The following is a 16839-nucleotide window of genomic DNA, read 5'->3' on the forward strand; positions in this document are numbered from 1 at the left end:
ATTAAAAAAATTTTTGGAAATGTATATTGAATATAAGTTGTTAGTTTAGCTTTGTTCCATAGGAAGTGGCCCTTTTAAAATGTAACTTAAGCTCATCAAATACGAACCGATATTTCTACAGATAAACATTAATTTTTATGTAAACATTAATTTTTATGTTGTACATAATTAATAATTAATTTTTAACCATATTTTTACAGAAGAACAATTAAAATTGGTACACAAGAATATGTATAAAAAATCCTAAAATGTGCTAAAAAGTGGCAAAAAAAAACATTTGAAAAATGCTAAAAAAGATGCTAGGTGCTAGATTACATTTTTGGGTGCTAAATGAGTTTAAAAAGTGCTAAATCTAGCACTAAAAGTGCTAAATTGGCAACACTGCATATATATTTGTTGGGTCTCAGATTAATATTTCTTGGTGTTACACACGGAATGACAAACTTATATAAACCCTCTATCACCATTGATGGTGGTGGAGGGTATCGAAGACTTGTTTTTGTATTTTTAGGTTTCCCTGTGCCCCGTTCCTGTAATTCTCGCATGGAGAAAATCTGTCGAAAAATTCATGATCATCTTGTGTAAAACAGGGTGAATACAAGAAAGTTAAAAATTTCTCATTAAATTTTAATGAATACAGTTTAAAAATAATCAGAGTCACACTGTTAAAAACTGGAAGACTATTATATTTTAAGTTTTTTCTAGATTCGAGAAAATTACAGAAACGAGGTACTGATATCATTCTTTCTGAGTATACTTGTTATTTTTTATAAATGTTACTCATACGCACTGATGAAAACGGTAGGGGAAATTAACGTTTTATATCAGGGACCAAAAGTAACACAGGCCGACAAAATTTGAAAAAAAAAAGTCGAAAGCTTGAGACCAAGTAAGACGATTCTAAAGGATTGAGCAGCGCTGAATGCGAATCTGATCTCCATCATATCAGGGATTTGAGATATCGTGTCCTGAAATTTGAGAAAACTCCATTTTTGGCCCTTTTTGAGACATTATAACATCGCCAAGACAACTTTATTTGTAAAATGTTGTACAGTATTAAACTCCAAATAAAAATTATTTTGAGTCCCTAATTTTTTTCAATATTTGGCATTTAATTTTCCACTATTTTTTTCAAAATGGTAGTTTTTGTTGTATTTTTTTTTTTTGCTAAGAAGAAAGCTCATTTCTTTTAAGAACTTGTGCTTACTTAGTGGGAGTGGTATATCCATAAAAAAAAATATTTTAACTCAAAAAGTTTTTGAGTTGAAATATTATTTTTTTCACATATGCCCTCCACTAAGTGACCACAAAGCTCTTAAAAAAGGTCTTTGGAAAAATGTAGTGCAAAATATTGAAAAAATCTTAATGTTGAGTTAAAAAATAGTTTATAGATGTCTCACGCGCATCCCATTATAGGACTATAAAAGAAATCGTATAAGCTTTCTTTTGAGCAAAAAAATGCGAAAAACTGGCAAAATAAGTACTTTTGTGCTTTAAGACTGATTTTTTTTTCTTCTAAAGCCAACATAGACTTTGTTTTTTTTATTAAGAAACGGATAAAAATTGGAATTCTGTATTTTCTGTATAAAATGTGCTATAGACATATAGTCTTTAATAGTTATATTTCGAAGGAACAAAGTACTCAAAAAATTCACATTTTTAGGCAACTAAATAAGTAAAACAGGGTAACTACGTGTTCTAAAAGGGTACTGATTATTGTCTAACTTAAGAAAAACATTTTCGATTAAGCTTTTTAAAGTGCCTAAAATATGCATTAACAAAGTTCCATTGCGAAAGTTGTACCAGAAGGGGACACAAAATATAACAAAGGGCGAAAAATCTTCGGTACTATAAGGCTGATTTTCTCTTTTCAAAAGCCAAAATATTTATAGTCTTAGAAAAATGAAAATTTCAAAACGCACGCTAACTAAATGGCCAAAAGGGGACACTTATGTGTTCTTTTGGTACTTGTTTGTACTTTTAAAGTAGTACACTGGTTTCCCGATTTAACGAATATTCAGTTTAGCGAATTCGCGATTTAACGAACGGGCAAATTGTTTCCATTGAGTACCTTATATTACGAATGAATGAGTAAATTTTGTACTCGATATAACGAATTTCCAAAAAATTTTCTATAAAAAATAATACGGAGATATCACTAAACTTCATTATTAACCAAAAGCAATAACATATTAAGATTTTATATAAGTTCAATACCCAATTCAATGGGTACAAAATTTACAAATACAAAAATCCAGGAATAGAAATGAAAATAACATTTAAACAATTATTTTAGGAAATATAAATAAGATTTATTAAGTAGACATACATTTTAATATAAAATTCTTTATTTAAGGGAATATTATGATTATTTTACTAATAAAGTAAGAAATGGAATTGTTTGTAATGAAAATTGCCCTAAAATACTTAGAATTCACATCGATTAAAATGGGGATCAAATCCCTAAGTTGTTTTTTTATAAGAAAATAATTCATTTTCGTAATGAAACAACTTTACCTTCATTAAACAAAAAATATAGTTTTTTACATAATTTTAATCAAATTTTTCATAAAATCTTTAATTTTCTTTTGATTCTAAATTTATAAAAATGCAAGGAAATTGTCAAAAACTTCAAAAAGATTAAAAAAATTGACTTCCTTCCTTCCATTACCCTATTTTTACCATTAAATCATAGAAAAGTTGTTATTCGATTTAACGAATTTTTCGTTTTTACGAATGGGCCTGACATTATATCTTTCGTTAAACCGGGAAACCACTGTATTTAATTTTTTTATAAATATTTTTCCGTCATCAGTCAAGTATGTTTTTCTAAAATGTTTTCGCAAAACATAATTAAAGATGAAAAAGGGGGTCAAGGGCACATTCGTGATTTTACTTAATAAATGTTCTAAGGACTCAATTTATTAAATGCTGCAAAACTTATTAAACAACATAAATTGGGGAAATTTAATAGAAAAAGACGGTAGGTTGGTACTTTTGGTACTTTTTTGTACCTTTTATAAATATTGTTGAAATTCCAAGAAATTTCATTTGTAGCTTTACACAAGGAAAGAATTTTATTTCGTGAATCTTATGGAATTTTTTTTAAGTCAACGAAACTTTTATATTTCTGAAAGTTGGAAAATATCAGCGGTAAAACGAAAAGTCTCTGATAATTTGCATAAATTGATCTATGGACCTAGAGCAGATTTTATAGTATACCCTATATGGGACCACTTAAAATTCCGGGCAACGTACACAAATCTAGTAATATTCATAATTGTGACCACATCGGAAATTTCGGATAGACGGACATTGTAATATGGGCCAGAGAGTGATGCTGTGATAAGGAATGAAACAGAAATTTACTATGCATTTTAGCTAAAATTAGAAAGAAACAAGTAAGAAATTAATATGATATAATACCCTACACCTGTTACAAAAATCACATTTTATATTTAGTTTTCATAATAAAGCATTTAAGTTTAATTGTACCTTGTCTCAGATATACTTAAGCCATATATTGTTGAATGAAATTGCGGACATTTAAGTCAAATTTTGAAAGGCTTTGTGTAGGGGCTATGGTCAAATGAGACCCTAGTCATAAAGGCTAGTATAGAACTTGATTTTGCAGCTTTTTGTCGAGATACGATTATATTAAACATAATTATGAACTTGAAATTTATAATTATAAAATTCATGAGAGTCATAAAGGCTAGTATAGAACTTGGTTTTGCAGCTTTTTGTCGAGATACGATAATATTAAACATAATTATGAACTTAAAAGCCCTTTTCGTCGGGTTCAGTTGTATGGGGGCTAGGTGAAATAATGGACCGATGTTAACTATTTTCAATAGGCTTCGTCTCCGGTACCATAGAATGCCAAATTTCATTGAATTATCTTTAAAATTGCGACCTGTAGTTTGATTACAAGGTTTACAAGCCCTATTCAGGGGTTCAGTTGTGTGGGGGCTAGGTGAAATAATGGACCGATGTTAAGCATTTTCAATAGGCTTCGTCTCCGGTACCATAGAAGATCATGTGCCAAATTTCATTGAATTATCAAAATTGCGACCTGTAGTTTGATTACAGCCCCTATTCAGGGGTTCAGTTGTATGGTGGCTAGGTGAAATAATGGACCGATCTTAACCATTTTCAATAGGCTTCGTACCTGGGACAATAGAATATCATGTATCACATTTAATTGAATTATGTTCAGAATTGCGACCTGTGGTTTGATTACAAGATTTACATGGACGGACATAGCTAAATCGACTCAGTAATGATTCTAAGCCCATTGGTATACTTTAAGGTGGATATAGGACCAATATTATTTTGCGTTACAAACAGCAGCACAAACCCCACTAAAGTGGTGTATGGTATAAAAATGCGACATTATCTGTATTGGAGTTAAAAATATTAAGACTTGAAAATGTCATTGCAATGAAAAAATAATGCATTATAGCTCGAAAACAACTAATTTTATGTGAAAATATTCCTCAACGAAAATGTAGGAAATTCAATTTCTATAGAAATTATAACAACATCAAAATGCGTACGATGCATAATAAGCGAGATATTAGCTAAAAACAGATTTTTGTAACCTTTGACCTGCAATATCTTGCTTAGCGCACACGATATTTTCGGTGACTTTTAATCCCTTACTAACTATCTAAAATTCCGCAGCAATATCCTTTTTTCCTGGGCTATTAAGCTCTCGACCACACATATAGTACGCATTAGTATGTGTTTTCCCATTACTGATATAACAACATAATTTCTTTGTATATTTTTAGGATCCGACCACAAAACTCAAGAGAGATTATTGATATGTGTCGAATATGTACAAGTGTTGTGCCTAATGAGCCGCAAATAATTATTGGACTAGATAAGGCTTTTACCTATGATTTTGTTTATGATACAAAATCAACACAAGTAAGTTTATTATAATTGTATATAATTTTTATGTTGGTTTATTTATGTACCATACCCCTAGCAAAAACTAGGTAATGGTTTCCAATTGTAATTACTTACTTAACAACATACTTTTCAATGACAACGACATATCGTCTGGATTACACAGAAGTAGTCTAATAAGGTCTTACTAATAATCTTAATCTATAAAAAAATCTATAAGATTACTAATAATTTTAATCATAAAAAAATATAAGTAACAGCGAATGGACGCTAATTAAATACATACCTATATATATATTTTTATTATTAAAAATACATTTAAATCAATTAAATTGTCGTTTTTGTTAATGCAATTGTTAACAATAACAAATTGTAGCAAAACAAAAAGTATAAAAAACAAAAAAAAAAAAAATAATAACAAAAAAACCTTAAATAAATTGTAGTGTTTGTGTTATTGTGCATGAGTTTCTCTAACTCTCCAATAAGTGAAAGTAGGCTCAGTAGCAATGGAAAAAATGCATACTTTGTTATGAGCTCTCCATACAACAACAACAATAATTATGATTCAACAACAAACGAGAGATCTCCTCTTTCAAGTGCGCCAAAACAAAACAATTGTGTAGATAATAGCGCAAAAGAAAAAATAAATTAACAACCAACAGATACAAAAACAACAACAAACGAGAGATCTCCTCTCTCAAGTGTGCCAAAACAAGAAAATTGTGTGGAAGACAACGCAAAAGAAAAAATAGAAAAACAAACAACTGATACAATGGTTGATGAAAATAGTAATGATAATGTGAACAATATCACAAATATTATCAATAACAATATTAACACTATAAAAACCATTAATGATAAGGAAGGTCACTCAAGCCCAATGTCAAAGAATACTGGTGCCATACCAAAAAACAATCCAAATACATTGAGCTCGCTTAAAACGGAAAAGATTCAAACGGGAATGGACCGTTATGTCACTTATACAAAACGTAAGTCCAGCTCTAGGACTTCAAAATTGGAACCAAATCCAAAACAGGCGAAAAGAAATTCGGTAAGTCAAAATCGTCTTGCACTCCACAGTGGGGCAGAATGGAAATTTTATGGAAATAAATCTGGTATTTCTAAACGGCTGATCCGATCGGTATAAAATTTGGCGTGAGCGTAGCCAAGGAGTATTCGAGTTTAAGTTTTGAAGATGAATCCTGCAGATGCCCCAGGGACGGCGCTGTGGCGGCTCAAAGTAGGGTACCTACGACATGTAAAATGTTTAAACTCGTGCCATTTTTTGTTTTTCACCCAAATACAAAGATTTTTATATTTTGTGAAAGCACTCGACGAGATCTTGAAAAAACATACTACTTATCTCTTATAATATCCGAGTTATAGGCATTTTTTTTTGAATACCGGGCGTAATTTTGGACCAAATGGACTCAATTTTTTCTTGTTAGTTAGACAACAAAATTTCCAATAATATACAAAAAATTTCAGATCAATATCATTTACAGATCCAAAAATATACGTTTTTTAATTTAAAAATTCAAAAAATTTTAGATTTTTGCCGTTTTTTGCCAAAAATGTGTCTTAACTCTTTTATTAATAAAATAAAATTTTTTTTAAGAACATATAACAATTTTATAGTTTTCTAAAAGGTATCTTTACGCAGAACGCTTTGGCGTAAAAAACTTTTCCTATTTTTTGAAAATGTTGCCACTGCGTCCTTCCGAATATGACATATTTTTTATCAAAACTTCAACTTTGGGCGACATGTTCTAAAATCCCAAAGCTGGGATCAGAAAACTGAAAGCAGTTTTGGAAACCTCAATATGTTTTCTATTTACTCCAAAAGTATTTTCCCAGCCCTGAAAGAAATGTGGACCCTATGGGCAAAAAAGTAAAAAATCCCATTTTTGGGATTTTCATTCCTATTTTTGGGAATTGCGGGATGCCCTTTGACCCTTTAATTTTTGCATTTTCTTATTTGAAATGACAAATTTAACAAGCGTTGAAAATTTCATTGAGTTTTGTTCATAAATAAAGATTTTGTCATATATTACATATTTGTTTAATTTCTAAAACTATGATTTTATTTCATGACGCCGAGATTTTGCATTTGCTCTTTTACAAGACCATTTGCAGTAAACACTGAACTCCTTTATAGTGTTTTTACTCTTTTAAAAATTTTAAAATTGTTACAAAATATTTAAAGATAAAGTTTGATTTTAATAAAATTTTGTGGGAATATTACTTTAAATATGTGGAATGTGACCACCAATTTTTTTCTAATTCTGACCATAAATATGACCTGTGATACTATCTGAAATTATGAATAGACAGACATTGCACGACATAACTCTCCACGAAATAACTCCCCAAAACAAAAATGAAATATCTCCCTAAAAATTTGTTCAGAAAGCAAAATCAACGAAATTTGGGGATTTAATTCGCTTTTTAGGGAATTGTTTCACATTTAAAATGGGGAGTTGTTTCATTATGAAATAGTTCCTCAAAATTCAAATATGAAATATATCTAGAAATATTTTTGGGGAGTTATTTCATTATATTACTTTTATCACACGAAATAAAGAAATATATGTACACTGACTCAAACAATTGTCCGTACAGCATGTATTTAAAAAATTGTTTTGTAATATTTTCTAATATATTTGTCCGATTTACAAAAAAATTTGTTTCTTATGATAGATACTGCTGTCCTATAATATATTCTAAATGCAAAAATTAAAAAAAAATACTCTATATTTTTGTAGATAATGTTTTAAATGCAACATCTTTATAATCAAACTCAAAAAATGTCCGTACAGAAGAAAAACAGTTAAAGAATACAGCTCTAAAATATAACGGTGCATTAAAATGATCAAAGAAGTAATAATTTAAATGAGTAATGAAGAAACTTTTTAGCAAAATATTCTCAAATTATATTTAGGCCACTAACCGGGAAAATTGAAACGTCTACATATAAGCGCTACGGGAAATGTATTGATTTTCAGATAGAGCGAAAATGTTAACGGATATGAGACATGATTTAGAAGTTAGTTTCATTGAAATAGCTAAGAATTGTACAAGATTTTAAAATGTATCTGTAAATGCACAAAGCATACAAAATTTTCATCATCTGAACCAATATAAGGCATGAGTTCTACCTAAGAAAGTGTTTATTTCAGTAATGAATGTGAAGACCGATTGGAGTATTCCAATATTACGCAAACAATGCGGAATACAACTGGAAATCTATATTTTTTACAGATGGAAGTAAGTACAACATTTTCGGATCAGAAAGTCGAAGATTTGTGTGGCGTAGACAAAATGCCGCTTGTCAATTAAAAAAATCATAAAGCAAGTGTGAAATCAGTTGATGGTATAATGATAGTGTGGTAGGATGCTTCGGAAACATCATATTCGTGGAAGGACAATGGATAATATAATTAATAAAATTTATTTAACACATGAAAGTCAATGCAATAAAATTAGGCATAGGAGACGATTTTGAGTTCGTTTATGATAAAAATCCAAATCGCTCCACAGTGGAAAATGTATGACATTTTCATATCAAAAATCAATGAGTTTTTTGACCATTATATATTAGCACATTGAATTTATAAGAACCATTAATAGTTTTTTATGACTAGAGATTATTTTAATAGCTTAAATTATTTTCAAACAATATTTTATTGTATTTCGAACAAAAGTTCGAAATTAAATAATGGTTAATATTGGTCCATAGATTATTTTAAAATCTTTTGAGCTTAATTTCGGATAATCGAACATAATATTGTAATGCCTTCGTCAGTCCATTTAGACTACAAGAACTAGTTTTAATAGACTTAAATCATTTTCGAACATAAGTTCGAATTTTCGAAATTTTTGTATTTTTTATCATTCAAAGATTATTTTAAAACCACTAATCATGTTTCGAATTTAATTTCGAATTTTCGAACACAATACTATATAGCCAGCATACTCATAATTATTAAATTTTAGTCAATTTGGACTACAGGAACAGATTTAAGTAGACTCAATATGTTTGAATATTCAGATTTTCGTAGTTAGTTTTTTGTGATTCAGAGAGTATTTTAAAACCATAAAAAATTGTTTGAACTTTATTTCGAATTTTTTAACTTATCTTCGAATATTCGAACATTATATTATATGTTTCTCTGGTGTACTCATAACTTCCAAATTTCAGCAAATTTCAGCTACGGGAACTGATGTCAATAGCTTTGAATGTTTTTGTCACCAGTAAAATACACATCGACACTTTCTTTCGAATTTTCCATTAAAATACGAAATACATAATACCATTTTTAGTAATAGATTTTAATATAGTTATATTTCTATAGAAAATCGAAATATGTATGTAATACCATTTTGAAAATTTGAGAGAAAATCAACGTGACTTCGACATACATAATAAGGGTGAACATTGGTAATTTTCGTAATGATCGGTATGAAATTTTCAATACTTCCTATACAAAGTACGTTTCTGAAAAATGCTTAAATATTTAAAATTCACTTAAAATATCAGTATCGCTATGTATGAATATAAATTTATTGGCCAAATATTTTAAAATCAATGATCGGTCAACGAAACGCCAATCTTTCGACCAATAGGTATATCACAGCAGAATTTCATATATATTGTTTGTAATATGTGATGCTATCCCCAGCAAAATCTTTACTTACCTGGTAAGTAGGCAAATAATATTGGAGCAAAGTGTAAGTACTTTCTTTTTGGGTTATTGTTTGACGATGACCAAAAAATAACTGGTTACAAATGTGCTTACCCGACTATTCCGGATTTAAAACCGGCTTTACAGTTATTTTCTGTGTTTATTAGTCTATTCTATTACCCAATGCTCCCTTAACAAGTTGTTTTATCATGCTATCTAATCTATCTAATGCTATCTAAAAAAATGAAATAATTTTATTAATAAAGACCACTCATTACCTAGTAAAGTGTGAAATAACTACATTACTTACAATACTCATTACCAAAATTTGAAAATATTTTACTGGGATCCAAAGGATTTTCCTGGGCACTCCTGGGCACTTAGTTAAAATCCTTTTCAAAGTTGAAATTTAACCCTTTCAGGGTCAAAAATAATTTATGTCTAGAAAAAACCTTGAAAACTTATATTTAAGATAATTTGAGTATGCTGAATCCGGGAAAAATAATATTTTTTTAATTTGAGTTTTCCCTAGTGAGTTATAGAAGGTCAAAGTTAAATGTCGAATATATTCGACATTCGAAAAACAGTCTCCAAAAAGTACCACCAATATTTTTTATGAATTTTTTTTTAAATGTCTTCTTAAACTTCTTTCAATACAATACAATTTAAATCTGCATAGACCGATCTCCTAAAATACAATTTTTATGGCCATTAAATGAAGCTGTTTTTTAAACTTTTTAAAAAGTAGTCATAAGTGACAATTTCTTAAAATCTGATTTGTAAATACTTTTAAAATACGGAAGATCTTTCAAAATCTCAATTATAAATATATTAAAGTCTTCATTTTCATCTAAAAGAAACAAATTAAAACTAAAGTTAAATATTATACCCAAAAAATGCTTAAAAACAGAGTCTATTGTAATGTCGAATATATTCGACAAAACCACGGAAAGGGTTAATTTAGAAAAATTCCACATTTTAAGTGCTTAAAATATGCAACGGATAAGACATAAATAAAATTTAGAAAATGTCAATTAATTTTGCTTATATCACCTTTTGAAAAATATATAAGATATACTTGCACTTTAATAAAAATTTATAAAAACTCTGCATTTTAGCTTGAAAATACTTTTCAATATCTAATGTAAAAATGCCTAATTTTAAACTTTAGTTTCTTGTACTTATAACCTATTATAAAAACTTTGTCTATATTAGTGTAGTACGTTATCTCAGCTTTACGGAAATATAATTTTTTTATCAAAAATCCAAACTTTGCAAAAACCATTTTCAATGCGGAAATCAATAAAACTTTCCTCAGTGCGTTCGTCGAAAATTTAAAGTGAATAGTTACGTGACAAAGTAAAAGAAGTACTTCCTACCCTTCTCAGAGTCGAGATCTTAATCTCATAGAAGACAAATGGGGAATTTTGGAAAAAAAATTAGGTAATATAGAATTAATAACAAACCAATGTGAAAATAAGAAATTCATGCGGAATGGCTGAATATTCACGCTGAAATCGATAACAAATCGGTCACAATCTGTGAAAAATAGCTTTTAAAATGTTACCCCAAGGCGTATTTCTTTGAACTCGTTATTAAAACTATGCTTACCTTATTTAAGACACGTTTAAGTTCTAAGCATTATGACGTACGAACAATTTTTTGAGTTAGATTATAAAGGTGTTGCATTTAAAAAATAAATTACAAGGGCATAGAGCATTATTTTAAATCTTTCCAAATAGAAAATTTATTAGGACTGTATTACCTATTATAAAAACCAAATAATTAAATATTTTAGAAAATATTTTTTAAATACATGCGGTACGGACAATCGTTTGAGTCAGAGTATGTTTCATAACCGGCCTTCGGTCGGGCGCAGGGATTTTCTCCTTTGAGATATATTGGATCGCTAAGAATACACTCTCCGTGTAACAAGAGCGTTCGGCCTTAGGCCGGATATTTAGGAAATCTTTACTAAGCGAAGTGGGGCACACGGCCGAGCCCCACTCGAAAGTATGCGCGACCTACTTTTTATAATAAAATTAATATGTCATTCTTTTTAATCTCCAGATGTCGAATTTTTAAATGGGAACTTATTTCATTTTAAAGTTAGGGATTTGTTTCATATGAAATAAATCCCCAAAAATGGGGAGTTATTTAATTTTAATTTAGGGAGTTATTTCATTTCGTTTTTGCTTTATTTCATTTTTAAATATTTGAAATAAGTCCGCATATTAGAGGAGTTATTTCATTTTTTGTTTTGGGGAGTTATTTCATGACGCCTGAAATAACTCCCCTCGAAATACTCCGCAACACAAAAATTAAAAACAACGAAATTTGGGGATTTAATTCGCTTTTTGGGGTACTGTTTCACATTTAAAATGAGGAGTTATTTCATTATGAAATAATTCCCCAAAACTCAAATATGAAATAAATCCCTAAAAATATTTTTGGGAAGTTATTTCATTATTTTACATTTATCACACGAAATAAAAAAATATATGTTTGAAAACCAAGGGTTTTCTCCTCTGAAGTATATTGGACACCGGCTTCGCTAAGAATACACTCTCCGTGTAACAAGAGCGTTCTGCCTTAAGGGCTCTTCAGACGATCACACTTTACGTACGACAAGTCTAATGAAAAAGTTAAATGAAATCCGTATGACAAAAAAGAGAATAAAAGTCGTATGATTTATATTTTTTGTGTTTACACGATTTGTATAAAACAATAACAAAGTAAGATGGAAAGGCGTCATGAAATAACTCCCCACGAAATAGCTCCCCAAAACAAAAATGAAATAACTCCCTAAAAATTTGTTCAGAAAGCAAAAACAACGAAATTTGGGGATTTAATTCGTTTTTTTGGGGTATTATTTCACATTTAAAATGGGGAGTTATTTCATTATGAAATAATTCCTCAAAATTCAAAAATGAAATAAATCCCTAAAAATATTTTTGGGGAGTTATTTCATTATATTACTTTTATCAAACGAAATAAAAAAATATATGTCTGATAGCCGGCCTTTGGCCGTGCGCAAGGGTACACTCTCCCTGTATCAAGAGTGTTTGGCCTTAGGAAATCTTTACTAAGCGAAGCCGGTGGTGGTCATATGATAGAATGGTAAATTCTTGCGTCCGGCCGTAGGCCGGCTATTTTGGAAATATTTATTAACCGAAGCCGTTGTTGGACATACCATAGAGTAGAAAGTGCTTGCGCCCGGCCGCAGGCCGTTTGTTAAGGGAATCTTTATTAAGCGATTGAACTGAAATGTATTAAACTTCGAAGCCCCACTCGAAAGTATGAGCGAACTACTTCTTTTAGAAATATCACTAAAACCGACTTGTTCCATAATTTGTTATTTCTAAATGGGAACTTATTTCATTTTAAAATTAGGGATTTGTTTCATGTGAAATAAATCCCCAAAAATGGGGTGTTATTTCATTTTAATTTGGGAATTTATTTCATTTCGTTGGGTCTTTTTTTCATTTTTAAATTGGGGAATTATTTCATAATAAAAAAAGTCCCCAAATTTGAGGACTTATTTCATTTTTTTTCATGACGCCAGATGGAAACATCTGTTTCATTTTTTTCGTATGTGTTTACAGAAAAATACATCCCTGATCTAATGCAACGTGCTTGTTTTTTTAATCATTTCAAAAAATGAAGAGAGCCATACGACTGTCAAATTTTCCATCCGTATTTTCTCTCAATGTGTGATGATTTCGTTACATATTGCGTTTAGACGATCCCATCCGTTCTCTTCTACACAAAGTTTTGACAGATCATATCACTTGTGTGCTCATGTGAAGAGGGCTGAGTTATCTCAGTAGCTGCACATTTTTCCACAAATAACGGAATAGTTGGTCTTTTCTTATGTATAATTAATTCTAAGAACACAGAAATAAATATGCACAATTTTTTTCTTAACAATCGTTTTCTTAAATTTAATTTAGATTTTTATAAATATTTTTATTTGGTTTTATAACGAATTTGTTTGATTTTCACATAGAAGGAAAATATTTTCTAACAAACACTTTATTGAAATAAATTTAATTTTCAGTAAATATTTTTACTGGTTCAATAAATGTTTTTGTTTGATTTTATTTATATGTCAGCATATGGAATACAACAATAAAACAAGTCTTGGAATGTACTAAAATGAATTGGAATGTACTAAAATGAATTGTAAAGCGTTTCAGTTTTCACAGTAGGTTAGGTTAGGTTTTGCGACTGCTTACTGACACGAGTAAGTCTTTACTTGGGTCCTATTAGGTCCCTTTGTAACGTCTGTAAAGAGAGAAGATAAGAGAAAAACATTTGGAAGGGAAAAATAGTGATAGAGATAGTAGTGAAGATACAGATAAAGATCATAGAATAATGAACATCGCATAACGATGAAATCAAGACTGTATTTCAAGAAAAAATCATAGTGTGTATTTAGTTACACACCCATTTCGACAATTTCAAGAATGCTAGTATGCACCCAAGTTGGACAGCTGACAGATCAGATAGATCAGAAAAGTGAGACGAACCCAGCGCCTGATGACGGAGCGATTCCAGGGCCGGGCAGTTACACAGAAGATGAGTAATTGTTTCCTCCTCTTCTTCATTTTGACAGCTCCTACAAAAGTCATTATATGGAATACCAATACGTCTAGCATGGTTTCCGAACTTTGAATGACCGGTAAGAACTGATAACAGAGCGCTCAGATATATTCTGTTTAGCCCTAAAATGTAGGATGTTTTATGAGAATCCATACGAGGCCACAGTAACCTAGCGATCGAGCAAGTGTGCTACTGAGACCACCGTTCCTGAGCTGAATTAAAGCAATAATCAAGTAATCAAGTTTTCACAGTAAAAAATAATAGTTTCTAGAATGTGAAATAAAATAGTTGTAATTATATAAGTACTTTTTTCTACAAATTTTAATTTTATAGAATTAGTAAATTTTTGTTACAATTCAATAAATATTTTTCAACAAAATTTGTATAGATTCAATAAAGAATTTTGTGTATTATTATTGCCAAAATACAGTTAATAATTTATCTGTTTCAGATAAAATAATTGCTTGAATTTCAGTTTAAATACAAATAATTTGCGTTATTGTTTTAGTAAAATAATTGTTTGGAAATGTTGCGAATATTTATTAATGTTTTTCGTAAATAGTATATTATTTTAATAAGAAAAATTCTAAAAGAATTTACGAATTTGAGTACTTGATTTTACGAATTTCGTGATAGGACTTATTTTAGTAAAAAAAAACAAGTAAGAATGCTATATTCGGCTGTGCCGAATCTTATAATCTTATAAATTCACCATAGTGTATTTAAAAATTCATTTTCCCGACTATATCGTTATTATAGCAATAGCAAAACATAATGAACAACAACAACGCTAAACGATATAAACACACAAAAAACAAAATACACAAGGCAGTAAAACCAACAGACATCCAAACATACGAAACGAAATACAGAAAAAAAAACAAAAACAAAATACACAACGCAATGAACCCAACAGACATCCAAACATACGAAATTCAATACACCAAGAAAACAAAAACAATATACACAAGGCAATGAAATGCACAACCATCCAAACATACGAAATTGAATGCACCAAGAAACAAAAACAATATACACAAGGCAATGAAACACACAGCCATCCAAACATACGAAACGAAATACTCAAAAAAAAAAAAAAACAAAAACAAAATACAAAGGCAATGAATAACACTATGAAACACTATTTTTGGGGGGCTAAAAATTCCTTCACAAAATGAAAGTATGCCATTAGTGTATTCAAACCCCCGAAGCAATTTTCGCTGCTAGGTCAAACTTTCACGCTATCGCTAATTGAAAGTTCATAGTGGGTTAACGGGATTTTTAACTTTAATTAATAGAAACTATTAACGAATGGGATATCATATGAAAGCTCCTTCGAAGTGCCATTGAATAATATGTAAATCAAGAACATCCATTTCGAAATTTTCGCGGTTTCCGAATAAAAGCATATTTTTTGGAAAATCGAAAAAATTGTATTTAAACGGCTAACTAAATGGCCAAATTAAAAATTTTTCTGCGAAATGCACTGTTTAATGTGTATAAGTTAAATGCGGAAAGTTTGAATATATTTAAATACTTAAAACATGTTTTTTTTTTTTAAACTTTAAACTATAATATTTTTTTAAAAAAGAAAATTTTTGATTTTTTGCACATTTGGTATAAAAAGGTGGGGGAAAATATTTTAATTTGAAAATAATTGCACGTTTTAGAAATGTCAATAACAAATGTAAAAGTTTGATACCTATATTAAATATTTTTGATATTAATTTTGAGACTGTAAAAGAATGGACAAAAACGCGAATATAAAAAATAATAAAATACAAGATTCATTTAATCACATAGAAATTAAATAAAATTTGACTAATTTGTCAAAATAATCCGTATACTGTTCGAAAAAATTAAATCTTTTATTAATATTTTATAATTTTGCGGAAGCTGCGTTATGAATATTGGAGATTTTTACATTTACTAATGTGCTTTCGAAAGATCTTTTAAATGATACCACTGTCGCCCTACTCCAATAAACATTTTTATCTGTGCATAACAAGTGTTTACAAAATGGACTCGAATGACCCATTAAAAATCAATATTTGTGGTCCGAAATCTGCAAGATATATTCCTTGCAAAGTTGTTCTGCAGATAGCTAAACAAAACATATGATTTTAAAGTGAATTCTGAAAGTATTTGTAAAGTTTTAATAAATTTAGTGTTAAAAAGCGTAACTTTCAATGACCGATAACAAAAAAGTTTGACCTACCAACGCCGAACGGTTTGGGGGCTTAAATACTCTAACCTAGTACTTTAAGTTATCATGGGAATTTTCCACCCCCCAGACCATGACCCTCAATTTGTTGCATAGTGTAAGCAGTGTTGTTGTTGTTTATTTTTTATGAAATTTTCAGAGGTTGTCTCGGATTTTTGCTTATATCTCCGTTGTTTATGAACGGATTTTGCTGATTTTAAATAGGAAACTTCTCGAAAGCATGTCTGAATTATTGAAGATTTGGATCCCGAAGATATCTGGGGTCTTCAGAAAACTGATTTCAACAGACAGACAGACAGACAGACAGACGGACATCGACTCCGCTATCTATAAGGATTCAGAATATATATACTTATGGGGTCGGAAAATTATATTTTGGAAATTACAAACGGAATGACAAACTTATAT

General features: G+C 29.7%; 1 protein-coding gene across 1 annotated transcript in view; it reads left to right on the forward strand.

Annotated features, from left to right (window-relative positions):
* The window catches only part of LOC119611144 (kinesin-like protein KIF21B), a 213554-nt gene that overhangs the window by 131036 nt on the left and 65679 nt on the right, over positions 1 to 16839 (forward strand). The window contains exon 3 of the mRNA XM_037966629.1: positions 4797 to 4935. Coding sequence (XP_037822557.1) covers positions 4797 to 4935 — 139 coding nt within the window. The remainder of the gene's footprint in view (positions 1 to 4796; positions 4936 to 16839) is intronic.

Source organism: Lucilia sericata, unplaced genomic scaffold (genome assembly GCF_015586225.1).
Source record: "Lucilia sericata isolate MDLA Ls3-8-SP2 unplaced genomic scaffold, ASM1558622v1 Contig000030F_arrow, whole genome shotgun sequence".
In the NCBI taxonomy this organism is placed as follows: domain Eukaryota; kingdom Metazoa; phylum Arthropoda; class Insecta; order Diptera; family Calliphoridae; genus Lucilia; species Lucilia sericata.